The sequence below is a fragment of the Athene cunicularia genome, assembly GCF_003259725.1.
Source record: "Athene cunicularia isolate RWA chromosome 6 unlocalized genomic scaffold, athCun1 chr6_part1, whole genome shotgun sequence".
Classification (NCBI taxonomy): Eukaryota; Metazoa; Chordata; class Aves; order Strigiformes; family Strigidae; genus Athene; species Athene cunicularia.
The window spans coordinates 13,667,505-13,693,853 of NW_020799105.1; the positions used below are offsets into that span (position 1 = coordinate 13,667,505).

At 42.0% G+C, this 26,349-nt stretch overlaps 1 protein-coding gene across 1 annotated transcript in view; it reads left to right on the forward strand.

Annotated features, from left to right (window-relative positions):
- The first annotated feature begins 20,137 nt into the window (after positions 1-20,137).
- The window catches only part of SORCS3 (sortilin related VPS10 domain containing receptor 3), a 209,817-nt gene continuing 203,605 nt past the window's right edge, over positions 20,138-26,349 (forward strand). The window contains exons 1-2 of the mRNA XM_026851516.1: positions 20,138-20,152; positions 20,821-20,888. Coding sequence (XP_026707317.1) covers positions 20,138-20,152; positions 20,821-20,888 — 83 coding nt within the window. The remainder of the gene's footprint in view (positions 20,153-20,820; positions 20,889-26,349) is intronic.

Consider the following 26,349-nt stretch of genomic DNA (forward strand, 5'->3'; position numbering starts at 1 on the left):
GGAGCGGACAACAATTCTCCAAGTCCAAACGTTTATTAACTACCCATTAGTTCAATGTACTAATTGAACACATGATAATTGGCTAAGTGTATAGCAAGTTGTGGCAAGCAATACGATATGCCTTGAATTTCTTAATGGGAAAGGGAAAAGAGGGAGATAGAGGGAATGGGGAAATACAGATCACCGGTCTGGGTTTCTGTGCTGATCCCATCAGCGAGGGTTCCAGGAAGCAGCCGTCTCTTTCGCTTGCATTTGTCTTCTTAGCTTCACTGCACTCTCCACTTTCTTTCCATGCCCATTGATTTATATCCACTTTCATTGGGTCCGTCCCCTAGGTCGACCCTCATACCTATGTATCCCATGTACGGGGAGAGGTAAGGTGTTTCATAGGATGATGTAATCAGCATGATCATGTTAGCCTTCGTTAGCATATTGAGGGGTATTAACTTTAATATGCATTTTGTGGATAATGAGGCAAAGGTCATTCACTGGACGGATGGCCCTTGAAATTTGGCCAGGTGTACCAGAGCAGAGCCATCCTATCTCCATAGGGCTCCCTCCTCCAGCTGCATCTTGTGTTATTCGGGCAGCCTTATCAGCTTTGACCTCCACACTATGCGCCCCATGACTCAGTTTTGTCTTGTGAGTGCTTGAGGCATTTCTTCAATCAGCCTCAACTTTTACTTTCTCAAGCTGCTTTTCTTAGTTTCTCGCAGGCCTGGTTTCTCGTCTCTCACAGTTGGTTTCCATAAATGAACTGAAAGTTTTGACTCACTTTAACTTGTCTTTTTTTTCTTCTATAGGAGGAATGGTGGTAGATTATTTTTTTAAAAAAATAGTGATCAACTATCTTAAGTTAGAAAAGTATATGGTGTGATAGACACAGGGTCCTCTGGCTTTACTTCTGTGTGACTGCTTGTGCTACTCATCAATGGTGTTTCTATGTGAAGGGAGCAGAACTCATTAAATTGCAGAGTTAATTAAAATGGGGCTGGTGTGTCTTCTGGTCCAGCTCCTGCTCAGATCAGCTTCAAAGCTCGATCAAGATGCAAAGTTGGATCAAGTTGCTCAGAGCCTTGTCCAGTCAAGTTCTGAATATCTCCAAGAGCAGAGATCCCCCAACCTCCCTGAGTCCCTGATGTAGCAGTTGATCACCTTAATTGTGAAGGACTTTTCCCCCTCCTTTATACCTCACTGAAAATTACCTTGGAGCAGCTTGTCTGTCATTGTCTGCCAGCAAAGTTGGTGCTTGTTAGTGATACTTGATACCCCTTTTTGTCATGATGACTCGTAAGTATAGGGGTATCGTAGACAAGGGAAGTCAAATAATACATCCCTGAGCTATTACTATTTCTGAACAGGGCCAGCAGCTTCCAGTTTGAAGGCTGCACAGTGAAAGTAAGATTCATTTTCTGCCCGTCTCCCTGTTTCATTAAATTCCTGGTCTCAGCAACAGATTCATTTTGGACTATTTACTGTTCTTGTTGCCATCTTTGTCATTGGAATGGGATATCAGCATGTTAATGCCTCATATAACCTGTGAATGATGGTAGAACACTGTCGCTCTTTGACATTTTCAATGCTCTGTAATTTCATTATCTGGCCATTCTTCCCTTTCCCTGCAGTGTAGTGTGTCTGACATGGTGATTGCCACTTCTAATGTCTTTTTCTGCTACTACTTCCAAAGATTTTCCTCTGTCATTATGGGTGGTTTGTCTTTCCCAAAAGGAAGATAATTCTTCAGGTTAAAAAGAACTTTCTCTTACATCCTCAGACTATTTTTTTTTTCTTGTGGCAGAAATAATCAATTGCTGCTGCTTTGTGATTTTCATCCTGAAGGATTTTCTAGTACCATGTTATATATATATAAGCATCACTCTTCACTGTAACATGGTCACTTGCTGAGTGGAACAGGAGAGGTCTATAATAGAGAAGTGTTAGTTCTGCTCTTGTTTGTTCTGTATCTTGTTTCTTTGGGTGCCCTGATCTTTACCTGCAAATGCTAACACAAGCCAAACACTTGGGAACTCTTAATGTGAAAATGCATTTTGAAAAGCATGTTAAAATTGCAGAATGTTTAAAAAGTGTTTCCTCGTTCAGCTAGGGAGAAGGAAGATGTCATGTATCTAACGTGGTTTACTGCTCTCTGTGGTCTGCTTCAGACGACCATCTTGGCATTTCTCAGACTCCTCATTATTGCAAGGATGGAGGATGGTGCCAGTGCCCTTGACTTCTCTTTTCCTGTCTTTCTATGGTACAATACAAGATTTTTTTGTGGGTTTTTCTTTGTTTTGTTCTGGCCTTTGCAGTGAAGGTCTGAAATTTGTCCAGAGGTGTTGCAAAGTGTCTTGGGATTTGCAGGGTGTGGACACATTAAGTTCCATGGATTGCTCTAGACAAAATGTTGTCCCTTGTAGTCCTGCCTTTCTCTGATAGTGTAACGACCTCATGGAGTGAGTGTATGCAGGTGACTGGTTGAAATCCTGCTTGCAAATGTCTCTGGTTATCAAGGATAGTAGTGTTAGGGCTTATTTTAGAAAAGTGGTTAGGGCACTCACTGAATGCTTATACTAAACAAGACGAATATGACCAACATTAACAACAATTCAGTTAACAGCCAGGGTATTTTGTAGTGTGTTTAAGAGTGGGCTGGAAATCCCAGAGAGTTTCTCAGTCATGGACATGTCAGTTTTTACTAGAAGTTTTGGAAGAGTGGTAGAAGCAAGTTCTGAAGAAACTTTTCTCAGCAAAATGAAGTTAGAGATGCAAAAGTGAAAAAGCTTGATTTGTACATGCTCTTTCCCTTTGTTCTTGGAAAACTCAAAGCTGTTATGGGGGTCATTACTCATGTGCTGGTAACTGTTACAGTTTGAAAGGGTTTTTCATGGAATGCTTGGGGTTAAGAGGCACCTTCTCTTGAGTTCCAGCTCTGTCTCGTCATGTGGAAAATCATTTCACCTTCTCATCTCTTGTTTTTTAAAAGGCAGATGGTAATATATACTGACCTAACATGTACAGGCTGAAGACTTAGTTTTGTCACTTTGGATCTGTAGTGGTTTGAGCCCAGAGGGCAACTGAACATCACAAAGCTGTTCACTCACCCCTTCCTCCCCAGCACTGGGAAATAGAAAAATGAATCAAAAGGCACAGGAATTGAGATAAGGATGGGGAGGGGTCAACCACTTGTTTAACAGTCACAGGCAAAAGACAGGCTCCTTAGGGGAAGAAATCAAGAACATCACTTCAAACACTGACGAAACCAACACTTAACAGACAGAATAGGACAGTGAGAAGCGTTACCTTAAGTGAGATCTTAAAACACCTCCTCCCACTCCTGCCTTCTTCCCAGGCTCAATTTTGTTCCTGATATTTCTACCTCGTCCCCCAGTGGTGCAGGGGATGAGGGGTGCAGTCAGCAGTCCACTGTTTCTTCCTCCAAGGTAGGGGGGAAACACTCTTCTACATTCTTCCCCCTGCTCCACGTGGTGTCTCACTCAAGGGACAGTTCTCCGCAAACTCTCTGCCATGAGTCCTCCCCATGGGATGCATTCTTCTCAAAATGCTCCAGCGTGTCACCTCTATGTGTTGGAGTCCCCTCAGTGTACACTAAAACAGTGGGGGCTTCTCCTTCCCACAGAGTCCAGGGGGTCCTCCACAGGACACAGTCAAATCTCTGCTCCTCTAGTGACCTCCATGGGTGATAGTGGGAGGGCCCTGCTGTCTCACCATGGGATACAGGGGGACTCTGCTCTGGGAGCTTCCTCCTCTTTCCTTCCACTGACCTTGGTGTTTGCAAAGGTGTCATTCTTATAATTCCTCCTCAAAGTCTTCACCCCTCACAGGTTCCCCTTTTTAAATACATTATCACAGAGGTGTCGCCACCGTCACAAATTGGCCTGGCCTTGCCCGGAGGTGGGTCCAGTTTGGAGCCAGGGGAGCTTTTGAGAAGCTTCTCACAGGGGGCAACCACTGTAGCCCCCTCCCCCTGCTACCAGAAAGCTGACACTCAAACCCACCACAGGATCTGTTGAAGTTCTAATTAGTGCCAAATGTTGCTGTTTCCACCCTCACACACAAATTTCTCATGATGGCATTACTTACTCTCCTGGGCACGAAGCAAGATGTCATTGGTCTTCAAGATGCCTGATAGTGACACCTGTAAGACTTCAGATTTAGCTTGGATAGTGGTATAATTGTTATGATTCCTATGTCTGCAAATCTCCTAATCCCCTTCCTCCCTCCTTCCCAGACATATCTGAGTTGTTCTTGTACACATTAATTCTCTGTTAATTCTGGACTCTCCAAGGGGCTGATGCAGCGCATGGACACTTACTGAGTGGTGGAAATACAGCTTGGTATTTGGAGCAATAACTCATACTGGTCACAGCAAGGATGTTTAACTAGATACAGCCTTGTGCCAGAGTCCCTGTCCTGGCACAGGACACAGTGAGCTACTGTCCCATGCATTAGAGCTGCCAGTCCTTGCACTAGCAGTGTTGTCACATATGCCCGTTGAGGTATGGCTGAAGTGGATGTAGTGCACAGACACGTGATGAGAGTGTTCAGTGAGTTGGAAGATGCGATTTACTGGATGAATATTTAGAGTGAAATCCCTATATGCATTTATGGCCAAAGGACTTCTGAAGTGAAAAGAGGGGCATGAGTACCTTTGTAGTGAACAAAGGGAAGAGGTGGTGCTGAGGGCAGTTATGGACAAGAGTTGGCAAGGACTACCGGGGTAGAGAGGACATTGGTTTGTGAAGGCTGTTAGCCAAAGAAGGTCAGTCTCTATATGCTGCTGCTTTGTAACAAAAAGGGACCAACTCTCCCCTCTCTTCACTGACTAGAGGGGAATGCAAAGGAGGCCAGGCTCCTTGGACTAGCTTTAACCTTTTAAAAGAGAGGAAACATTTAAATATAATGTCTAGAAAAGGCTTTATGGAACTGAGTTCTCAGCCACTCTTGAGTAATCTTGTTAAAGAGGCTACCTTGTTTTATGGCTTTAAATCTACTTTGCGCAGAGTATTAGCAATTATCCCATAGGGAACAATCCTGTATTTTCTGGATGAGCTAATAGGCCTCTTGCATCTCTAATTTCTATTGTGCTGTGAAGATGTGGATGATTGTTATTAAAGGCCGTGAGAAGCAACTGGTCAGCTCATTGCCAAACTGCTATAATTCATGGGTGTTATACATGGGCCGCAGTTTGCTTAACACTGCAATCCGTGTATTCTAAATTGTTTCCATAGCGCTTGGCCAATAAAATTACAGGTTTATTATGTTCGTGCGGATCTCTTGTTTAATCAAGAATGCCATGCGTGCTGCGAATGCTAAGCTGTTGCTCTAAAAATACCCCTTGTTCTCTTGATGTAAGAGCGTGTGAATCAAATTGGTTTTATTTTTCCTTTATGTTTGAATGTAATTCCAGTATTCTTGAATGTGAAGGGCTCATGGCACCTGCAAGTACTGGCAATAGCTGTTCAAGAGTGCTCTGTGCTATTCTGCCTGTAAATTGCTAACTTGAAGCATTTAAAACGTCGTGGGTCAATTTTCCATCTTCTTTCTTGGGAGGAGAAAAAACTAATGCAATGGAGTTTAAAACTGTTACGTAGCTGCATCTATAGTTAGGAACAGATATGTAGTTAGGCAGTTGCTTCTACATGTGTGGTACAAAAAAAAGAAGAAGAAGAAAAAAGAGAATGTGCAGGGTTTTGAGAAGTAGAAGTCAAAGACTTTAAATGGAGTTCTGAGTGTATTTTAAAAGTCACCCTCTGAATTCAGAAGAGTAGAGCTGAGATTGGGTTAATTTTGTTTTGTTGTTTTAAGTCATCACTTACTTCCAAGAGCTAGGGTTTTAAGAAAACCAAAATGCAACAGTCCATGAGAGATTACTTGAGCTCTTTGATGCAGTGGAAGACTCTGTGGTGCTCCGAGAGCTTGGTTCAAGGCTGAGCCCCTGATGCCTGTTTGTTGTAGCATTGATTTTCTAATGAGAGCTGCTCTGACTGTAGTAGTCTCAGGGAGGGGTCTGTGGAGCTGTTGGAATTAGTCTTGTTTTGGTGTAGTTACTGGAGAGGCCTGTATCAATTGCCTTTTTAAAGCCTGGAGTGGATAGTGCCTTCATTCTGATGTGTTGTGTATGTGAATTCACAACACGTTACGCTGTTCCAGTTATTAGCTTTGCTGAGGATTATCTTTGGAGCTCTTGCTGTTGGTCCTGCTGTAAAAGGACCCAGAGAAATATTTCTGATATGGGAGGTGCTTTTTAAGAAGTAGTTCATGGATGATCACTTTTGTGAAAGGACAGTCATCAAATCCAAGGGCCTGTTTGCCTTTGTTTTTTCTTTAGTCTGTCACAGCTACTTAAAAGACTTGCTGCTCACCTTTTCTTACATGTGCATCTTGCCAGGTAAGACGAAGAACCTGTACAGAGTTGATATCCTGACACCATCAGCTTGAATCAGTCCTCTGTTCCAGACCATGCTTCAGCCTCTGGCAACGTTTGGAGCTCTAATCCTTCACCACCTCAACATTTACTCATGAAAAGCATGTTGCTGTTTGTCTTTGAACTTCTTTGGAGCAGGTACTTGTCATGATGAACTTCTGCACAGTCACAAAGGCAGAACAGGAGACTTTTTGATCTAGTTTATGTTATAGTCCTCTGTTTGGAGGCTGTTACGCTTATTAGAATTATTCCTAATGATGGTTCTGCAGTCATCATATAATAAAATTTGATGTGGGGGGTGAGTTTGTTCACTGAGAGATCACAGGGAGAGAACTCACAGTGGAACTTGTGGAGATGACCTAGCTTTAGCTAGAGAGGAATTGGCAAATTTATTCCCTAGTGCCCTATTTAAGATTTTGTGGTCATAAATCATACAAGAATGGGATTGAATTTCACCTTCAGATAAGTCTTGTCACCTCTCTCTGTCTTTAGTGCTGTCCAAACTATTGCTTCTTTCTAGTCTAGGCTCTAATAAAACCGGACAAGCTGGTGTGTCTGGCCCATCTCCAGCCCATGTTTTCATTTCGGAGCAGGTGTGAATCTTCAGTTCTATTGCATAGTCATAACATGCTAGAGAACTGTGTGGCAAGGAGAGAGAAGGAGGTGGGGAGTGTTTGAAGTCCTGCACCTGTGTTCATGAAGACAGAACCTTGCAGCATGGTTGGTGAGAGAGAGAAGAGGATATTCCAGTAGAAATCCAGGGCTTTTGAGATAGCAAAGAGAACAAAGCTATCACAGACCTTGCATAATGGCCATTACAGATCTTGTTTAGTCAATTTGCATCTTCCTTTGTCTCCTTGTGCAGCCATTCCCTGTTATGTTCCTCAAGGGGCAGAAGAATTTTTGGAAGTTTTGGGAAACTTCTGGTGCTCAACTGAGAACATGCCAATGCTATATATCCTACTCAGTCAGTGGGACTATTCATGTTATTTAGAGCCCTTCTGCAGTGATGGGCCGTTTTTGATGTCTCAGTACAACATGCAAGCCAACCCTGCAGACCATGTATTTGAAATTCCTTGAAAGTCATCTGGAGACCCTGCAGAACTACACAGTATTTTGATAAAATATGAGACTCTTTCTTCTCCCTTTTCTACCTCCAGGTTTTGGGTCCCAGATGTTCTTGTGATGGCGAACAGAGCTAATGCAGGTGCTAGCAGAGCAAAGCACTGAGCCTTCTCTTTAAATCTATCCTTTGTCATGCAAGAGTGACAGGGATCCATCTCCTAGGTTATAGCATCCCAAATTCTGATCTTAAAAGCAGTCCCAGTTTAAATGTCAGTCAGCAGTCCCAGTTGTCATAACTGTGATTCTTATGAGGAAGGATACAGACGGTGGCTTGAAATGAAGACTGTGCTTCAGTTTCTGTATGAGCTAGAGGGAAAAAATTTTTCGGGTACAAACAAATAAATTTTTAAATCCTTAAGTAAGAGGAGGAGGTTGATGTTGCAAGGTCAAACCTTCTGAAAGTGTTCTACTGCAGTGAGGGTTGCAATATGGAGTGAGTAGTTATTTTCATCTGACAAACTGCCCCTGGGCCCCAGTGACCCCTAAAAGGAGTTGCAGAAGTCACTAGTGCTTCTGGATTTCTGCAGTGGTGATTTGCCTCTTTTATACAGTCTGTGTGCATAATGTAGAATCTGTACTTCTGAATTTCCTACTTTTACAGCTTTGAAATTCTCAGCCATAATGTTGCATTAAAGGAGATTTGAATTCAAGTTCCTCTATTTTTCTCAGCTTCTTTTTCTTCAAGTAACAGAACACTTCAGTCTGTAAGAAAAATTGCCCTTGACAGCTTTAACTGCGCTGTTCCACATCTCCCTGTGTCGACATTAGCACAAGGTATTCCTAAAGTGGAAAAAATATATTTTCTTTCTTGCAGAACTCAAAACCAGATGAATGGATTTTTTTTTTTTCTTAATTTGCCCCCTAAAATTGCAATGTTGGGCTGACACCAGAAGTTATGATTTTATTGTGGTTCCTGACACATTCCTTCTTGCTTTTCCTTCCCCTCCCCTGCCCCTAAGTTGGTGCCAGTTCTTCAGCAGACAGTTTTTTGGGGCAGAGCGGGGAAGGAGGTAGTATGGGTTTTTGCCTTGTTGTTGGTTTTTTTTTTTTTCTTACTACAGGGTCAGATTTTAAGCAAATATATTTCACCTGTCTTTAGGAAATACTCAGAGAAAAAGACTCATTCTTGCAAAACTTCATTTCCTTGGCAGGCACAGAAATGGTAACCGGCTGCTTTGGAAGATAGGTCGTCTGGCTTGAGACACAAACCAGAGCTCTGAATTGGGGGTTCAGGTCCCTCTTCTGCCTTGACTCTCCCTCTCAGGCCCTGGGTATATACCAGGGCTAAATTCACGGAGTGTGGCTATTGTAGCCTCTTGCTGCCTGGAGGAATCCTTAGCCTTAAGTTAGGTTCCCATGGTGGGGCACCTTAGGGTCTTGCTCTTTCAGCTGACATGGAAGGAGGCATTCCATCAGTCCCTTGAATTCAGTTTTAAAATCTTCATGTGGCCAAGCATGAAGAGGAGAAACTATGGTGTGTTCCTTCTGTTAGGCAGTACAGCACCTGCTCACATTTCCCATTCTGCTTGCTAGGAGGCTGCTTTATCTTGGGGTGAGGCTGTTTACAGGTTATTGTGATACAGGTCATGTACATTTTTGCTGATGTAGCTGCAATCTGAAATAGTTAAATGTCAGTTGGAGGCAGAGCTGAACCCCATGACATCTGCGTACTGTGCATGTCCATCAACCGGCTTATACAGTTCTTTGAGCTATCAGGCAGAATCCAAACAGCTCTGACCCCGTGGTGCTTAGGGTGGCTCTCTGGAGGGGATGGTGTGCAAGCTTGGATGCCTTGTAAGGAAGGGAGAAGCTGAATCTTGAACTTAAGAATTCTCTACCCTCTGTTCTGTTACATAATTTGGAAGCTGTTGCTAGTGTCTTGCATAAGCCACTTTGCTGTTTATCATACCTGTTCCTCTGGATCCATAGGAAGAACAGAAGCTGTTTTAGTGTCCTTAGGTGGAAGATGTTATATCTGGCTGACTCAATGTGGTGTATGTACACAGAGGAATTATTCCCAGGCCAGTTTCTGGAAATAGTTAGTGAGCTAGGTTTCATGAAGGTCTGCTTGAGTATGCCCTTTAAAGGAGCTAACATCAGGGTTTCAGGAGTGTTTGGCATGAGCCAAGGAGTTGCTTTGCACAGGAACAAAGACAGACAATTGCCCAAAGAGAGTTTGTTTTCACATCAACAGATGAAAATGATTTTGCTTAACTACTTCATGATACAACACTAATAATAATAATAATAATAATCATCATCATCATCATGTGTAGCTGTGGCACAAGTTGGGGCACTGTGGTGATGATGAACCATATGCACATGATGAATACAGAATAAAAATGAAAATAAATATAATAAATATGCTAAAAATAAAGCGTAAAGATTAGTTCAAATGAATATCAGTAGGAAAAGGTGATGCTAGGACAGAGTTTGACCTTACCACAACTGAGCCACTAAGTTTCAAAGTAGGTTTGAGCATCTGCAGATAGGAACTGCTGCATAAACATAGGTTCAAGGTCAGAAGAGTACAGTCAGTTGGACTGACTGCGATTTTATTACCTTAATATATAAGATAATCAGATCATTTCATCTTTGTGGAAGCTATAATAACGTAAAAAATATGTTAATTGGCTAGTTAGCACTCAAACTATTGCTTCTGACCTTTTGTCTATGTAGAGCCCTGACTCGTGCTTGTCTTTTACCTCCAGCACTTTCCTATTATTTGTGTAGTCCTCAGCCTGACTGACCCAAGTTATCTGTGATAGTTACTCATATATTCTAAACTACCACTTATATTTTTATCTTATGAGAATCATTGCAGGAAACATATTTCACTTTCCCTATTTAATTATATTTATAAATACATGTATTTAAAGAATTATGATTAAATCATGGATTTATACTAATGTGTTACGCTCATTCAAGGTTGGGTAGTGAATGGGGAGGAAATATAAATATTGGACTTTAGTACCTGCAGTAACCTGAACAGAACAATTTGTGTATTTTGCTCATTTTTTCCTCTGTGCCTACACTTGCCACCTGGCAAACTTCAACAATCTGTATTTCCCTGGACTGGTGCAAGGAAGAGAATAAGCCAAAGTCTAAGGTACTTGGATTTGTTGGTTATAAGGATACAGTGGTAGGAGTGGAAGGTCCTTTAATTGGCTGCTAAAAGCAGATGAAAGGACTTGTCTTCCAGTAGGTACATCCTTTACTTTCATGGTAACATCTGTGAAACTCTAACTTCTGGACTATTTCCCCTGAAGGGAGAAGGATGTTTTCTCAGAGTGATATTGTTCAGAATTGAATAATATTGTCTCAGAATAACATTGCCATCACAAATGAATCTCCTTGCAGGTGAGTGAGCTGGCATCAAAGCTGGGAATAGAGTGGTGAGGCTCCGATGTCCTTCCCTGCTCTGAGTGCCAGGGCAGTGACCAGACTGCACTGCTGTCACGGTCACTTCTCCAGCATCCATCCACTGCTGTCGTGTTGAAGGCAAGGCTCTGTTTTTGTAGGGAGCACAGCAGGCGTGTGCTTCTGTGGCATGGCACCTGATTCCCTGCTGCTGTTCCCCTGTGTTAGCAGTGAGGCATTTTCACATGAACAAGTAAATCTTTGTGTCATAGACATGAGGCTGGAAAAGACTTCAACAGGTTATCTAGTCCATCTCCTGTCCCTGGGGAGAGAGGCAATCTCTTGCCCTTCTCTGTTCAATGCCAATTATTTGAGTTGCTAATTGGAACCTGAGGAAGGTCAGTAATATTTATATATGTATATGTACATATGGGGGGAGAGAAAGTGTGGAGGAGTGAGAGTTCCTGTGTAGAGCCTGGAGGCTGAAATGGAAGAATAAGCAGTTTGAATTTTCTTGAAAAATCAGCTTTATGGGAGCTTTTTTCTCTTCCTTTCAGAAATGGCTTAGACACAAAATTCTCCATATAGTTTAGCTTCCTGTATAGAACCAGTCAGTCTTGCCTTCAGTCCTCAAGAAAAACCCTCACCTGTCCCGGGAGTTTATGATATCTCAAAGGGCTGTGCTGTCTTACTTTCTGTCAGACTTTTTTTTTTTTTTCTTTTTTAAATTGAGACCTGTCCTGTGAAGGTAATGTACTTACACTTGCAGTTCAAGTCATTCCTTCCTTTCAGGTCCCCATGTCAGAAGCTTTAAGTAGCCTTTCAGTAGGTATATGACTGCAAAGAGTAAAATTGCTGCACAAAATCTGCTGGTTCGCAGATGGTATCAGGAGATAATTGGAAGAAGAATGGAGCCAGCAAAGTTACTGGGGCCTTTTTTTCATCATCTTCTTGAACTTAAGTAGAGATGTGCACACAGCAGCTTTAAAAGGAAGGCAGAGAAGGGGAAAAAAAGATAAAATTAAATTTCCCAATGCTTTGGTGAGATTTCTTAGTAAGGGGGAAGAATTGGGAGATATGATCCAGCATGGGTTGCTGAATCAATAAAAATAAATTATGAGATCTTTGCTATCACCTCTTATAATGTATGATAGGGGACCCTTAAATCATATCACTACCTGCCAGGAGAGATTGTATTTATGTTTAACTGAGTTACACAGAGATAAAGCTCAGGCTTCTGTTATTTTAAGCAATCTAGATGTCTTTTCTGGTGGGAATGTGTGTTTATGTGCAGCAAGGCCATCTTGAAGAGCTGGGAAAGAATGTGTTTTGTCAGGGAGGTGGGTCAGATAACCTGGGGGGTCTTTTCTCCCTCTGACTTCTCTGACTAGTGCTACTTGCTAGCTGCTGATAGTATTGCTGTACCCACCCTCCCCTCTAATGCATTTATTTGTAAAGGTCTGGAATTCTACTTAAAGGTCTCCTGTGTTTTACTGCTGTCCTTAAAAACGTGACTAATTCACCACACCTTTCCCAGACACTCTCTCCTGATGCTGTGTGGCTAATAATTCTAAAAATGCTTAACTTTTATGGAGTGATTTTTTTTTTTTATCCCACCCCTGCAAAGAGGACAAAGGCTTTATGATCTGAACCGGTAGCTATGTTTAGGGCTTTACTGTAGCCTCTGGGACAGAATCCAGCTGCTCTTTAAAGGTTGATAACCTTTCTGGAGGCCTTTCTGTTATTTCTTTAGGAAGGAGGTGTAAAGAATGTGGTTATAATTTTTTTGTGTATGTGTGTGTACTGAAGGTATGCAGGAGGTATATTTGCTGAATCTGAGGCAGGATTTACCTGTGTGTCTTTTTTTTTTCTGTTTCCTTGGAAAAAATGTGAAACATACTGCCAAAGTTTTACTATGTAGTGGAGATGGAAGAGCAATGTGGCTCACTTGTAGATGCTATACAGCTAGTGGCTATGAATACCCCTCATTTGAGTGACAATTGGAATCTGTGGTTTGGGAGGAGAGAATCTGACTTCTTTTCCCATGTTACTTTCAAACTTTATAGTCATGAGTCCTGGAAACATTAGTCATTGCTTTGGTGGTGGTGTTACTCAACTGCATTCCCAACCACTGTATGGACTTCTATGTGCAAGGCACTTCTGAACTAAATTACAGTTCCTGCACCAAAATGTTTAAAACTAAAAGCATGAGAAACTCTGTTGGGTTCAATTCAAAATCCTTTCCGGATTTGTGTGAGCCCAGACAGGTAAATTCATGACATGAAGCAGTGTCTGTGTCAGTGTTGATGCCAATTTCTCTGCTTTTTCTCTGACAGGCTGGGCTTGCCCTTGAACTGCCAAAGGAGAGAACAGACATACAAGAGTCCTGCCCTGCTCCTGCTGGTAATCGCGCAGGAGGGAGTTGGGCTTTCCAAAGCTGCCTCTTTCTGCAAAGCACTGTAGTCGTTTTAGTTATTTTCCACTCTCAGATTCTGTTCATTCACTGCAAGCCCTGTAAATGGGAATTTCAATCTGCTGCTTACATCCCGAGGGCTCTTTTGTGAAGATAATGTGATCTGTCTCCAGCATCCCAGGAGAATCCATGGGAAGACTTCTCCCTGGCTCCTGCTTATTCTGCTGCCTGATTTACACTGAAAGGGAGGAGAACAGGGGACAGAAAGAGCATACAGTGACAGTTTTCATACTGGGAAGTGAAAAGCAACACAGGCAAAGCCAGGATTAAAGGCACATATCTTTCTTTTAGTTAGTGGTTCTTGTTTTGAGGACAAATTTGACAGTCTCAGCTGTTCAGAGATCACAAGTTCACTGGAACATGTTTTGCTTTTGTGTGTGATCTTGGGACTTGTCTCTTTCAATTTCAGAGGGTTTTTTGCCTGCACTGCCTGAAGCCACCCACAGATCGTTTTAATCTCTCTTGAGATTTAAAAAAAAGGTCCTTTGCTGACGCTTAAATTGGCATCACTTTACTCTTGCAAAAGTGCCACTCTGATTTCCAGTGGGCAGGATTTGGCCTGTGTTTGTTGTTAGTACCTCTACTGTTTTCTTCTTGTGTTTTAGGAAGTGCTATTCCTTAACTGCTGGTGTCTGGAAATATGTTTTCTTCAGACATGCTCACCAGGCAGGGAAAAAGAAAGTAGATTGATATTTAAGGTGTGTGTGTTCTTTTTTTGGTAATTGTTCTGTTATTGTGGGTGAACTTGGATTGGTGCTTTATCTTTCAGGTGATGCTTCTGAACTTAACTACATGTGTTGAAGTGGATTATTTCAGCTATGTTAAATTCCTGGATGGAGACTTTTTCAGAATAAAGTGGTCTTTAATTTGATTTTTCTGATGTATTTGCAAAATGAATTGAAGCAAACTCTTAAAAGTTGATTTGGATTCTTCTTCCTGAGTGTTTCCATGTAGAGAAACACTTAATCTCTCTCTGCCTCTGGTTCCTCATCAGTAAAACAATGATGACATTACTTGCCTTGTTTCACAGTGGGGATGCTTGAAGAATCTGTTAACACCTGTGGAATATAAATTCCTCACCTGGGGAGTTTTGTAATAATGCTGTATTCTTCTCACAACTGGAGATGGCACTCCTGGGTATTAGCAACTGCCCTTAGACCTCCAGGGTAAATGGGGATGGTGATGTGTAGTGTGATCACACACATGTTTTTGAGGGTCTATTTGTATGAAGTGATTTTTGTGGGACCAGGGTTATGTAGTAATTGTTTTTGAGAATTACTGATCTAGGAAAACACTTGTATTGGAATAGAGTTAATTTTCTTCAGAGCAGCCTATGTCATGCTGTGTTTTGAATTTTTTGTCTAGAACAGTTTTGATAACACACCAGTGTTTTAAGTGTAGCTGAACAGTGTTTCCACAGTGTCAGGTTTTCAGTTTCTCATTCTGCCTGCCTTAGGAGCAGGGTGGGGGCAGTCAAGAACTTGGAGTAGCTAGGACAGCAGGCACGAATTAGCCAAAGGGATATTCTGTCCCATATAATATCACCCTCAGCAATAATAACTGTGGAGAGGTCTTTTTCAAAGTAGCCATTGTTCAGAGACCAGCTTTTCACTGGTCTGCTGTGGGAGGCAGTCAATGACTGCCTTTGCATCATTTGTTTTTTGGTTTTTCACTCTTTCTTTCACTTATTAAGCTGCCTTTTGTCTGAAATTACAAGTTTTTCTCACTTTTGCTCATCTAGTGTATCTCCTGCATCCCCTCGGTTGTGGAAAGAGTGAGTGTGTCTGTGTGGGTGCTTAGTTGCTGGCTGGTGTCAATCCACCACACACTTAAGCACAAATGTATGTTGAGCATGTAAACAATCCCCATATTCTGAGTGTTTATATGGGGAAAATTAGGCTGATATTGGTTGCTTTTGCCTGAACTAGCTTTGAATGCAGAGGTTATATGAAAAACCATCTTACTTAGCAAATTTGTCACCCTGAATAACTCTGTGAGTTTGATCAGTTCATCTTTAATTGCTAATTTTGTGCCTTGAAAAATCACAACTACAAAAACCAAAAAGAAAGAAACAGCTAGGGACCTCCTAGAGCAGTGCTGCTGGCTTTTATATCCCAGACCATTTTAAACCAATTTGCCTTCAGCTGTGAGCAAGTTACTGATACTGGTTCCCAGTAGCCTGTGGCTGTTCACATTTTAAAGTTACTTGTTGCCTGCTGTTGCTCTCATATGGATTGGGGAAAGGCAGAGGAAAATTGCAGACAAGCTTCCTGTGGGTGGGAGAAAAGGTTACAAACATCATGGAATCTCGGTCTGTAGGCAGGAGACCCCCGCATGCCAGGGCAAGTGACTGGAGAGGTCTTATTTTTCATGTATAAATCTGTCCGCAGTTTGTTTGTTTGTGCTGTGCACTGCTCAGTGCTCATCCCTTTGCTCATTGTTAATTACACTTGGTAAATATGTGGACAGGGCTGCTGATGGGTTGTGTTAATCTCTGTGCTGATACAGCAGGATCACTTAGAGAGGTGATGAATCTTATGAAGTGGATCAGTGTTGGCCTTTCAGATGTCTACCCAAAATGATCACCTACTCTGGCTGCTGTGCTCTTCTCATTCCTGTCTCTGAGTGTTGCCTGATAGAGGAGCATGACTGCCTCTGATGTGGCACTTTCCAGTTATTCTCAAGTTCATTGTCAACCTGCTGAAGGAACTGCAATGCCTTTACACTCTAGTTTCTGGGAAACAGTTATATATTCCACTGTGGGATATATGCAGAGCACTGTGCCAGTTTAGAATTGGCAAGATCTGGAGGAGGGTTTAATGAACTAAAGTAATTTTCCTTCACAGTAAAATTTTATAGGTATGAAAGATTGTTACACCACCAAATACTCTGAAGAGCTTCTGAGCACTTCTCTGATTTATGGGCTCAGAGATTCCAAATAATTTTCTGAACAATAGGGATCTCTTCAGGGATGTGTTTTCAAGATTGAACGAAATTTGGGCTACCATTTCTGGTTATATGTTTTCTGCTTTCATGCCAACCAAGTTGTGGCAAGACTCAAGGCTGCTGGAGTAGGCATTCTTGGAGATTCTTTGGTCATATTTTAGAGATGTGGTCTAAGATATTAAATCTGGATTTAGTGGTTCAGTGTACTATACAGCGTGATGGTGGGATTTCTCAGTGCCAGAGACTCTGTATTGTAGTGTAAGCCATTGAAGCTAAATAATTGACAGGGATTGGTATTTTTGTCATGCAAGCTGTATAGCAGGGTATTCAGCAGACAGTGTAGTTTTGGCAAAACAAAAATATATGAACTGTGGAGAGGGGTGTGTGCGTGTAAAATAAAGAGCATAAAGAAGTTCTTGCAGGACTGGAACATCACTTGTTTCCAAAGAGAAAATATTTTTTTCTGATTATCTTTTTTCCATCCCCACTTCTGTCTAGAAAACAAAAACAGTTTATTGAATTATTCAGGTCATTTAGTTTTGTGTAAGCTCAGCTTGAAATTGTGTTTTCCAGAGGGTTTGTACTGCCTTAAGGGAGCTGTAATTCAGCCTGGCCTATTTCCTCACTCTGTCTTGCAGGCTGCTTTTCCCTTTTTTCATTTTCAAACAGCTGAGCCTCTTGGTGCCCCGAGGGGCACCTGCTCCTGGAGTGTCCTGGGAAGCACATTGGTGCCCACAGGGGATGGGGAAATTTCACACCTGAGCTGTATTCCCTGGAGTGAGCAGTATGACCCTGGAGAATAACACAGTTCAGCATTGAGCTGACTTGAAATTAATTTTGGGGAGATTGGTTTGATGAACAGAAACAGTTTAATTTGGCACTATAAGAGTGTTTTCTTATTTTGTAAAGAATGCCTTAGTGTAAGTTTTTGCTGTTTCTGAATCAGTATAACTCGGAACTTTTTGGTTTTATTTCTTAGAGTGAATTATTTTCATCGTAAATTAAGTTGAAGAGTAGAAATTTTCTATGGGATGGCAATCCTAGATTTCCCTTGGTTTGGGGAAGAAAATGTTTTTTTGAAATAGTACATTAAGTATGAAATCTCCAATTTTTGATCTAATTCAGCTTTTAAAAATTAAAACCACCAAGATTTTAATGCAAAATTACTCTGGCACAGAAAAGCCACGGTTATTCATTTGCATTGACAAAAACAAGCTAAGCTTCTTCAACTACAAAGTAGAAATCGGAATCAAATGTCTCAGCTTGAATCAATAAGGGTTTTTTCTTTATCGTTTTCTTTCTTTTGTCAGAATTCAGTTTTGGAAAATACGTCCAGTGTTTTTTCCATTCTCTTTCAACTAAAGCGTTCAAATAACAGAATGTCTTAGAAAATCTGGTACTTGTCCACGTCTGCCGCTGATATCCTTGCTTCTAGTTTCTTCTTAGCATGGTTGCGGCAACATGATGTGGAGGCCTCAGAATAGCCTCTTGAAACGCTTTGAAGTTTCCTCTGCAATGCTGTTGTCAAAAGCACCCCATGAAAAGAACTCGGGAGCCAGCTGTGCCTTTCAGGCTTTGATTTGTCTTAACCGCATGTGACACTTCCTTAGTAGTTACATTTGCTCCGCAGTCTCGCGAGGCAGCGTTGTGGGGGAATGTGCTTTCACGGCTTTTCTTGGCGAGGTTTTGTGTTCAGACTCTCCAATCCTCTCTGGTTTTCAAACTCCCAAACCACTCCACGAGTTGCCTTTATTGAATCTGAAGTGTCTTGTCTCAAAAGCAAGGGGGAACAGGGTGGAGGCCACGTGGGGTCGTGGTGCAAGAGTGTTGTCTGTCCTGGGCATGTGGCGAGTGATTTTCTGGACAGGTTGCTGTAGGTGACTGTACTGTGTATTACCACTGCCTCAGGCAACTCCTGTTATTTCCTGGGACCCTTTGTGAGGTTTAACTGCATCCCAATGCTCATGCTGTTGCTTTCCATGCATTAACAACAGGCAGAGCTGGATTTTTGTTAGTCATCCTGGGGGAAAATCCAGAAAAGCTGTACTAAACAATGTGCTTTTACTTTGGATTTATAACCAGGAGCTGAGTAGGATTCAACCCACTTCTATAAAGCTGGTGTTATCCGGTGGTTTGCAGGGTTTATAATAGATAAGTGACATCTTAGAAAATGCAGGGCATAGGAGATCTGCAGAGAGGGACACGAAGAGCTGGGAGAGTATGGATGTTGCCTTTAGTTGTAATTGCAATTATTCTGTTTAAATTTGACCAGGATACAGAGATTTTACTTAATATGTTTAGAGCTGGATCCAGGATCCGCTGAACTCAACAGAAGTCATCCTGCTGTCTTCAATGGGATTAGGCTCTGAAACTGGAAAACTAACTTTGTGAAACCTCACCAGAGTTGTGAGCAATAAGAAGGCTGTAATATCTGTCAGGGCAGGGCTTGTGCTGTGGTACAAGGCTTCCTAGAAACTCTGGAGAGGGGTCCTGTACAAGTCCCTGTGGGAATATAAGAAATGTGCTAAAAATGTCACACTCGTCAAGTTTTATCTGGGAGCAGGCTGCGCTGCTTCCTTCAGCTGGTGTAAGGAGAGGAGGCATACAAACCTTGGTTGCTGCAACTTGCTTCCCCCTTTATATGGGAAGGTGTGTGCAGTGTTTAAGTTGTGATAAAAAGGATATGGTCCTCGTTTCCCCACTGCACAGCATTGGTTTAGGTTGACATGGGCTTACATATGCTGACTCAAATCTGCCTGGCAGGTTTCTTTTCACACCCTGCTGGAAGCAGCTTGGCTTTTATCTTCCTCCTAAAGGTCTCTGCGTGGGGAAATAAAGGGACAAAATGCAATCAAGGACGGGGAAAGTGAATCCAGTGGAGAGAGGAATGCTCAGAGCATCTATTCTAAAGCCATTAAATCGGGCACTGACTGCATAGTCACGTACCAAGGTCCCTTACTATTTGAACAGGTCTCTTCCCAGTATTATGCTGACAGTAACTGACTGCTACAGCCATTGTGATATTGATTAATCCTTTGGCATTTTTCTTCAAAGCTTTAAATGCCTCAGCCAGCAGCCTTTTCAGCTGGGAAACCTAAATGAAAGGTGTGGTGAGACTGCTGTTGGAGGAGGAAGAGGCAGACAGATATGGCTTTTGTTATAGAAAAGATGCTTGTTGCATAGGAAAACATTGATTAAAACTCAACCCTTTGGGTCACATCTGTCATTTGGACCCATCTTTTAGCAAAAATGTGAAGTACAAAACCAACAAAACCCCCCCAAGTACTTAGTAAAAATTTCCCTAGATGCTTTCACAGCCCAAGCAGATGCAAGGGAAACTAGTCTGTATCCTGCAAGGAGGCAACAATGCTGAAGTGTTAAAAGGATGCAAACCAGAAATTAAAAGATGCCCCAGAGCTCTTCCTGAGGCTGGTCCCATAGGATCTGAGGGACTGAACTGTGTGACATTAAAAAAGCAAGGAGCAGATGTTCAAATGCTCTCAACGTTCACTGAGGAACCTCTATATTCTTTCTGCAGAAGCTCCCATCCCATCTGAGCCTGGGAGCTTGCACTGACGCTCACAGTTTATGCTTACATAGCTGCCTTTCTGGGAAAAAGGGTCATTGGGCGATGTAGCTGGTAACTAGGAGATTACATTTACCTTTGAAATTTGCAGTCAGAGCACCAAGGATATCAGAGGAAAGTTATATTCCCCTGTGGTCCCCCATGTACTGCTTAACTGTTCTGTCCTACCTCAGTTTTGCAAGGACATGACTCAGAGGTGTTCATGGCTTGTCAGAAAGTTAGTGGGTCCTGAAGACTCTGACTCTTTCAGCACTGAAGATACAGCTGAAGTTGTCTTGTTTAGTGTCCAAGTTGAATGCCATGTTCTGTGTCCCTCTATTTTACAACTGCAGAAAGGTGGTAGTGTGTGGAAATGCCCATGCTCCCCGAGTCAGTGACAGCAGGTAGAGAACAACAAAGCTCATTCTGGGCAAAATGGGCTGTTTTGCTGGATAGAGATCTTCATAAACAAACTTGCCCATCCTTTCCATGGAGACTCACCAGTTTGTGGTAGCACCTTGAGAAACAGCAACAGTTGACTGTAATTTCTAATTGGGCTGTTGGGTTAACAAGGGTGCATCCGATTCCATCCCTGACCTTGAATAATCACAGTTATAGAGAGGTCAGCTCACAACATTTGATTAATTCCTGTTGGCATGTTTTCTTTCAAATGCAAAACATGTTGAGACTAAAATAAACGTTACCGGTTACATGATGAATTACTATAATGATTTTTTTAAAAAAACCCCAACTAACTTGAGCCTATAATACTGCAATTTTAATGGATAAATGCTAAGCTCTCCTTTGGGTGATTTCAGATGCCTTGTGTATTGTTACACAGTCTAAAGGAAAATTTTTTTTTCTTTCTTTTCCTTTTCTCTTCCTCCCTCCCTTTCCCCTCCCTAGGTGATTCTCATTCTGACAAAGCTCTATGACTTCAACTTGGGGAGCGTTACAGAGAGCTCACTGTGGAGGTAAGTGGATTGTAGAAATCACAGTAACTGTCATAGAGGGGTTGTACTCTGTCTATTATAGAACTGGAGGCTGAGCAAGAGGGGTATCTGAGTTGATCAGGGGAGGAGGTAGGAGGGAATCTGAGATAACTGGAGTTGCTTTTTGGAAAAGGGACACATGATTAAGAACACATTGCTTTAATGAAGTGGGATCTGCAAACGAGGGTTTCTTGATGTAAGGACAGTTCCCTGGCACACAGAGGGGCTTGCTTTCGTTCTTGCCTTTGCGTATCCTTAGACAAGCCTCTTTATTCCTCAATGTCTCTGCTATGAAGCTGGCAATGAGATGGTCTCTGTAGATGGTACATGCTTGCTAGAACAATGTCCAAGATGGTATACAACAAGGTGTGTGATATAATCTTATCTGATCTTAGCCACATTCTTCAGCCCTGTGATCTGAGATAGTCATCTTGGCAGTGAATCTGTGTTGCCTTGGGCTGTAAGGACAGTAGCCGCTGAAGGACTAGACATGTCAGTGAGGTACTGGTGTCTTGTCCTCTGTGGATCGATCTGGATGGTGTCATGTACCTGACATGCTTCTAGTCTGACATGGGAGGTGGAGTGTCCTGGCCTAGGGAAGCATGCTGCTGGACTGAGTGTGTCTTTGTCAGTGTTTGTGCATTTAAATAAAGCAATAAAAATCTCCCTCCCCTCCAAAAACCCAAACTCACCTCTATAAACAGGTGAGTTCTCCGACACCTGAAATCACCAATAGTTTCTCTCTGTTGGGGATTGCTCTTCCGCCTAGCGTCCTGCCTGTGGTGTGGAAAGTGTATGCCTCTAACAGAATTGTTAGGTGTTTTTTACCCTAAGGACAAAAAAAGGCAGCCAGGGATTGGGGGAGACCGAGTGCCTTGTGTCAGATTTAACTGGTGTGTTACAGCTACCTGCTCAAAGTGTAGTTGGTGGAACTGTCGATGCGTTGTTGCCATTGCTCTGGGTGTGAGCAGCTTCTTGGCAGATGATTTCTTGTATTTCCCAGCTAATTTAAAAGCCACGGTTTGGATCAGACTTTGGGCATGTGCTGCAGGTTTAGTCCCATTAATGTATTTAAGGGTTAATTGTTCAGTAGAGCTCTTGAAATTTCTCAATTTGAACAGTACTTCCAAAGCCTAATTGCGCTGTACCATGGTAATCTGCAAAAGTATAAATAACTATGCAGCTAATAAGAGAGAACACAGTCATTTCCACTTATCCTGGTACTTTTCAAGGTATTAAAGCCTTAAAAAACTTTTCCCTCTTTGCCTAACAAGTACAAATGAGACTGTGATTGTACTTTAAACGTAATTGCCAAGCAATCTGCTCTGCATAATTAATGTAACAAGTGGGCAAATCGTGTCCTGATACTGAACTCACAGTGTTACCTGAGCTCAGTAGAAAGGTACTAGCAACATCCCTTTCAGAGGTTTTCCAGGGTGACAGAAATGCGGTTTGTCCAGTACGGCTGAGGAAGGCATCCAGTACTTGGTCAGCTGGGGAAACACACTGATTTGTGTGTTTCGGTGTGTCTGGGACATGTCTGCATCTTTTCTCTAGGGAAATAGAGGCCAGTGTTGGGGCTTAGAGATGGTGAGAAGTCAGAATTTCCTGGGTTCTCATCCAAGGTTTGGGAGGCAAGCTCAGGGTAAGAGCTAGTAGGTAGAGTTCCTGACTCTAAACCTTAGTTTCCTGCCTGGAAAATTCAGGATTAAGCCATGTTGTATTTCAGTGGGCAGTGTGGAATCTTACAGACAGGCTATGAGTTTCTTTGGAAAGGACATTGTAGAAATGCAAATAGATACTAAGTGGAAGCAATAAGCCAAAAGAAAGACTAATTTTCTTAGGATTTTCTGTTCTATTTGCACATTAAGGCCTCTGAATCTTTGCATTATTTAAAGTGGTACTTTTCAATATTTTCTTTTAATTTTTGAGACCCTGAAAATTTCAAAAGGAGGATCTGTCTCTTTGCAGAGTGAATTTAAGCTTTCTGGCAATAGGTTTGCTTTCCCTAGTTACTTTTTGTAGACTCCTTCAAAGCCATCTTTGAGCCCCCAAAACTGACAGGTCACAAACTGAACGCAACTATCAATTATCAGAAGGAGGTCTGGACATTTCTAGGAGATTGATGTTTTGGATTGTTGTGGTTTTTTTCCCCCCCCCCCCTCTTCCCGTTTTCTGGGAATATGACACAACCTTTCTGCTAACCAGGAGTCCTGCCCATCTGAGCAGTGGTGCTGCATGATATCTATTATGTACATTTGGCAAACACAGTTGCTTCCACAAGAGAGGAGTGGCTTTTGTGGCAGAGAGCAATGAATCACATGGCAGGGCTTCAAAGGATGCTAAGATAGAGCAGAGTGCAATGCAATCTCCAAATATTATCTTGCCTCTGCCTGCTTCATGCATCAAAAGCTTTTTCTCAGTTCCCCCTGGGTTATAGCATGAGAGGCTTCTTTTAATGGAAAACTGAGTTGCCATATAAGAGAAATTTCTAATCCCTGCATCTAAATACAAAGACAAGTAAATCAATAAGAAAACATCCTGAATGTAATTAAAAAAGGGAGCGAGAACAAGAGAGGGAGAAAGGAGAATTAAAAGTTATGTTGGAAGCTGTTCCTACATAAGGCTGATATGAATTTAGACAGAGGAAATGCTAGTCATCCTTTGAATGCAGGAACACAGACATTGCTCTAATAAGCAAATTCATGCTTCTGAGACCCAAAAAAATCACAGAAAAGGCGTGGATTGCTACTGAAGCAGCCAGCCTTGAAGGAGCCAGTTTCAAAGAAAACATCCACCCAGCCACACCCTGTCCCTTGTGAATGACGTCTCTTTTTGGTCACAAGAGATACCTGTCAGTTTTGGTTTAGAATTTTTTTTTTTTTCCTCACCGAATTGAGTGGAGATGATCGTTTTCCTGTGAAAGGGAGCTACTTTATTGCAGTTGTACTTGTGATGGTGTGAGACATCAGAATCTGTGGAGTCTTTGTAGGTCAGCAAATATAACTGTAAAAATTATTTAAGCTTTTCAGGCATGTAAACCCTTCACCAGTTCTCATTGCCTAGCAAAGTATCTAACTGGGTAGCTGAGAATCTAGCTACATCCTGCCTGCCTGAAGTGAAAATTGGATTTAGGGTTGGACACATCATTTCTGCAGAATTCCCACTCCAACATTTCTCTATCAACAAAAGGAAAACTCTTTTCCCTCTTAATCTGTAAAATTATATAGTTTTGATTTGACCTCTAATTCCCAGACCCTCTGTAGGCCAGGGTCCCTGCATCAAACTTAATTGGCCGTGATGAACTGTAAGAACACAGAAGTGATGTGTCACGAAATATGAACACTCTGTTAATAGTAGGGGCCAGGCTGAATGAGAGGGTTAGATATGCAAAATATGCTGTCTAAAAGGCACCCTTCATAACCAAGAGTTGAAGGTTTGAAGGGGCTTTTTTGGCCTATTTTTCTGTTGCAAATCTCAGGCAAATTTTGTTAGGAGGAGGAGAGAAGGGAAAGTCTATTCAATGGCTTATTTCTTCAAATGTGTGTGTTCCTAACACTTCCAGATCTGACCATAGAAACTGTGGTTGCAATAAGTGAGTTTTAGTTTCAGGTGTATGTTGTGTTTGGATATATGGGGAGTTCTGTAGGTTATGTGGTGGTCAGTAAGTCCTTTCATTAGTTAATCTTGTTGCTGTCCAGTGGTTTCCTTCTTGTGTTGTGAGTGTGAATAAACAGGAGGAATCTGTCAATCTCCTTTTCTTATTCTGTGTGTGTGACTTTCAAATTTCACAGGTTTTGCATTCAAAGGAAGAGCTTTGTGACGTTTTCCTTGCTTGTTGCTAGTCCGGTCTCCTGTTTAAGCTGTACAGTATTGAGATAGGGTTATGTGAATGTGACATTCTGGGTGAATAAAGGTGTTATTGTAATATTTAAAATGTTTTCAACTGTTTCAGCCAGCGTGGGTTGAGCTGTTATTTCTGTTAAGATAACAGGAATAAGAATTTTTCCACTGTTGCCTTTTTTAGTATCCAGGAACAGTTATATTTATTTGGATTGCCATAGCTAAAAAGATAGCCTCCATCCCAAGGGAGCTTTCAGTCTCAGATGAAGACAAAGACACAACAGGGCAATCCAACAGACAGGAGAAGTGCAAGTTAGCAGGGCAATATTTATGATCAATGTGATAGCCATGACTACAACACATCAGCTAATTAGGCAATGGGGAGTAGTTCAGATTTTCTTCGAAAGTGCAAGCACTTGCATGTGTCAGCTCTGAAGTCCCTGCTACTATTTTACCCAACCTTTGATGGGTCCCTTGGAATTCCCCTCCTCTGGCTGTGGTCCCAGTTAAATTATCTGATGGTACATAATGCTGGCCCATGCGTTAACCCATACTCAAATCCATGATTGACTCTTTTTGCTTAAGAGGCTAAAATGCTGATGAAGGAATTTTTACAAATATGCCTTCTTGATTTCTTGTTTATTAACCAATAAAGTATGTTTCCATGGCAGCGGTCAAAAATCCCCAAGCATTTTGTGACTCTTGTGGCCACTGTACTTGAAGAGGTTGGTCTGTCGTCTTAGCCTCTGTGTCGAGCTAAAAGAACAACAGAAACTTTTAGCTTTTTAATAAAGACAGCTGCAACTCCTAGCTTGGAACTGAGAGGAGTAAAACTACTCAGCTTGGTTGCAAGCTGCCTTATATCTTGCATTGCTTTCATTCAGTTTTGTTTGAATTACCAAAGGGCTTTATGCTGTTCCTCCTATGTCCTTGCCTCTTCTCTAGAGAGACTGCAGGAAAGTGACCATCAGTATGTTTCAGCGTATCTCTAGCATTTGTTGCCTCTGCAAAGTTTCACAGTTCACGATTTCTGTGACCTAGGTTCATGAATTGCACATGGAGCTGGCTTCACACAGGGCTGCTCTGTAGGTGCTAAATGGTGAATGTGGTATGAAATGCCATGTCTCCCCTTTGGGAACTAGGACTTAGTTGTAGCAGCCTCTAAAATGGGTGAGTAGAAAGACAATGAGTAGGACATTGAAGAAACCTGACTCAGATTTCCATATCATCCTCTGTGAAACAAGCTAAACCTGAAATAAGTCAGGGCGCAGTTAGAGCTTGCTTAACAGTGTTTCTGTCCCAGTGGCAATGCATTATTTACACTGTGGTGCTGAGAATGGCAATTTCTGGTTTGTGCCACAACCTCTTGCTCAGTACTGCTCAGGTTCCACATGTTTTGCAATGGGGCATTGTAGTTTTTCTGGAATTTGTTGTATTGAAATGCAGTCTCCAGGCAGCCACCATGACCAGCTGACATCTCCCTGCAGTATTGACAAATCTGATTATATTTACTTTCTCACTTTTATGCTGGTGACATGCATATTAGATACATGTTATTTTCTGGGGTCTGTATTCAGGCATAAAGTCAGTGGAGCTGGTT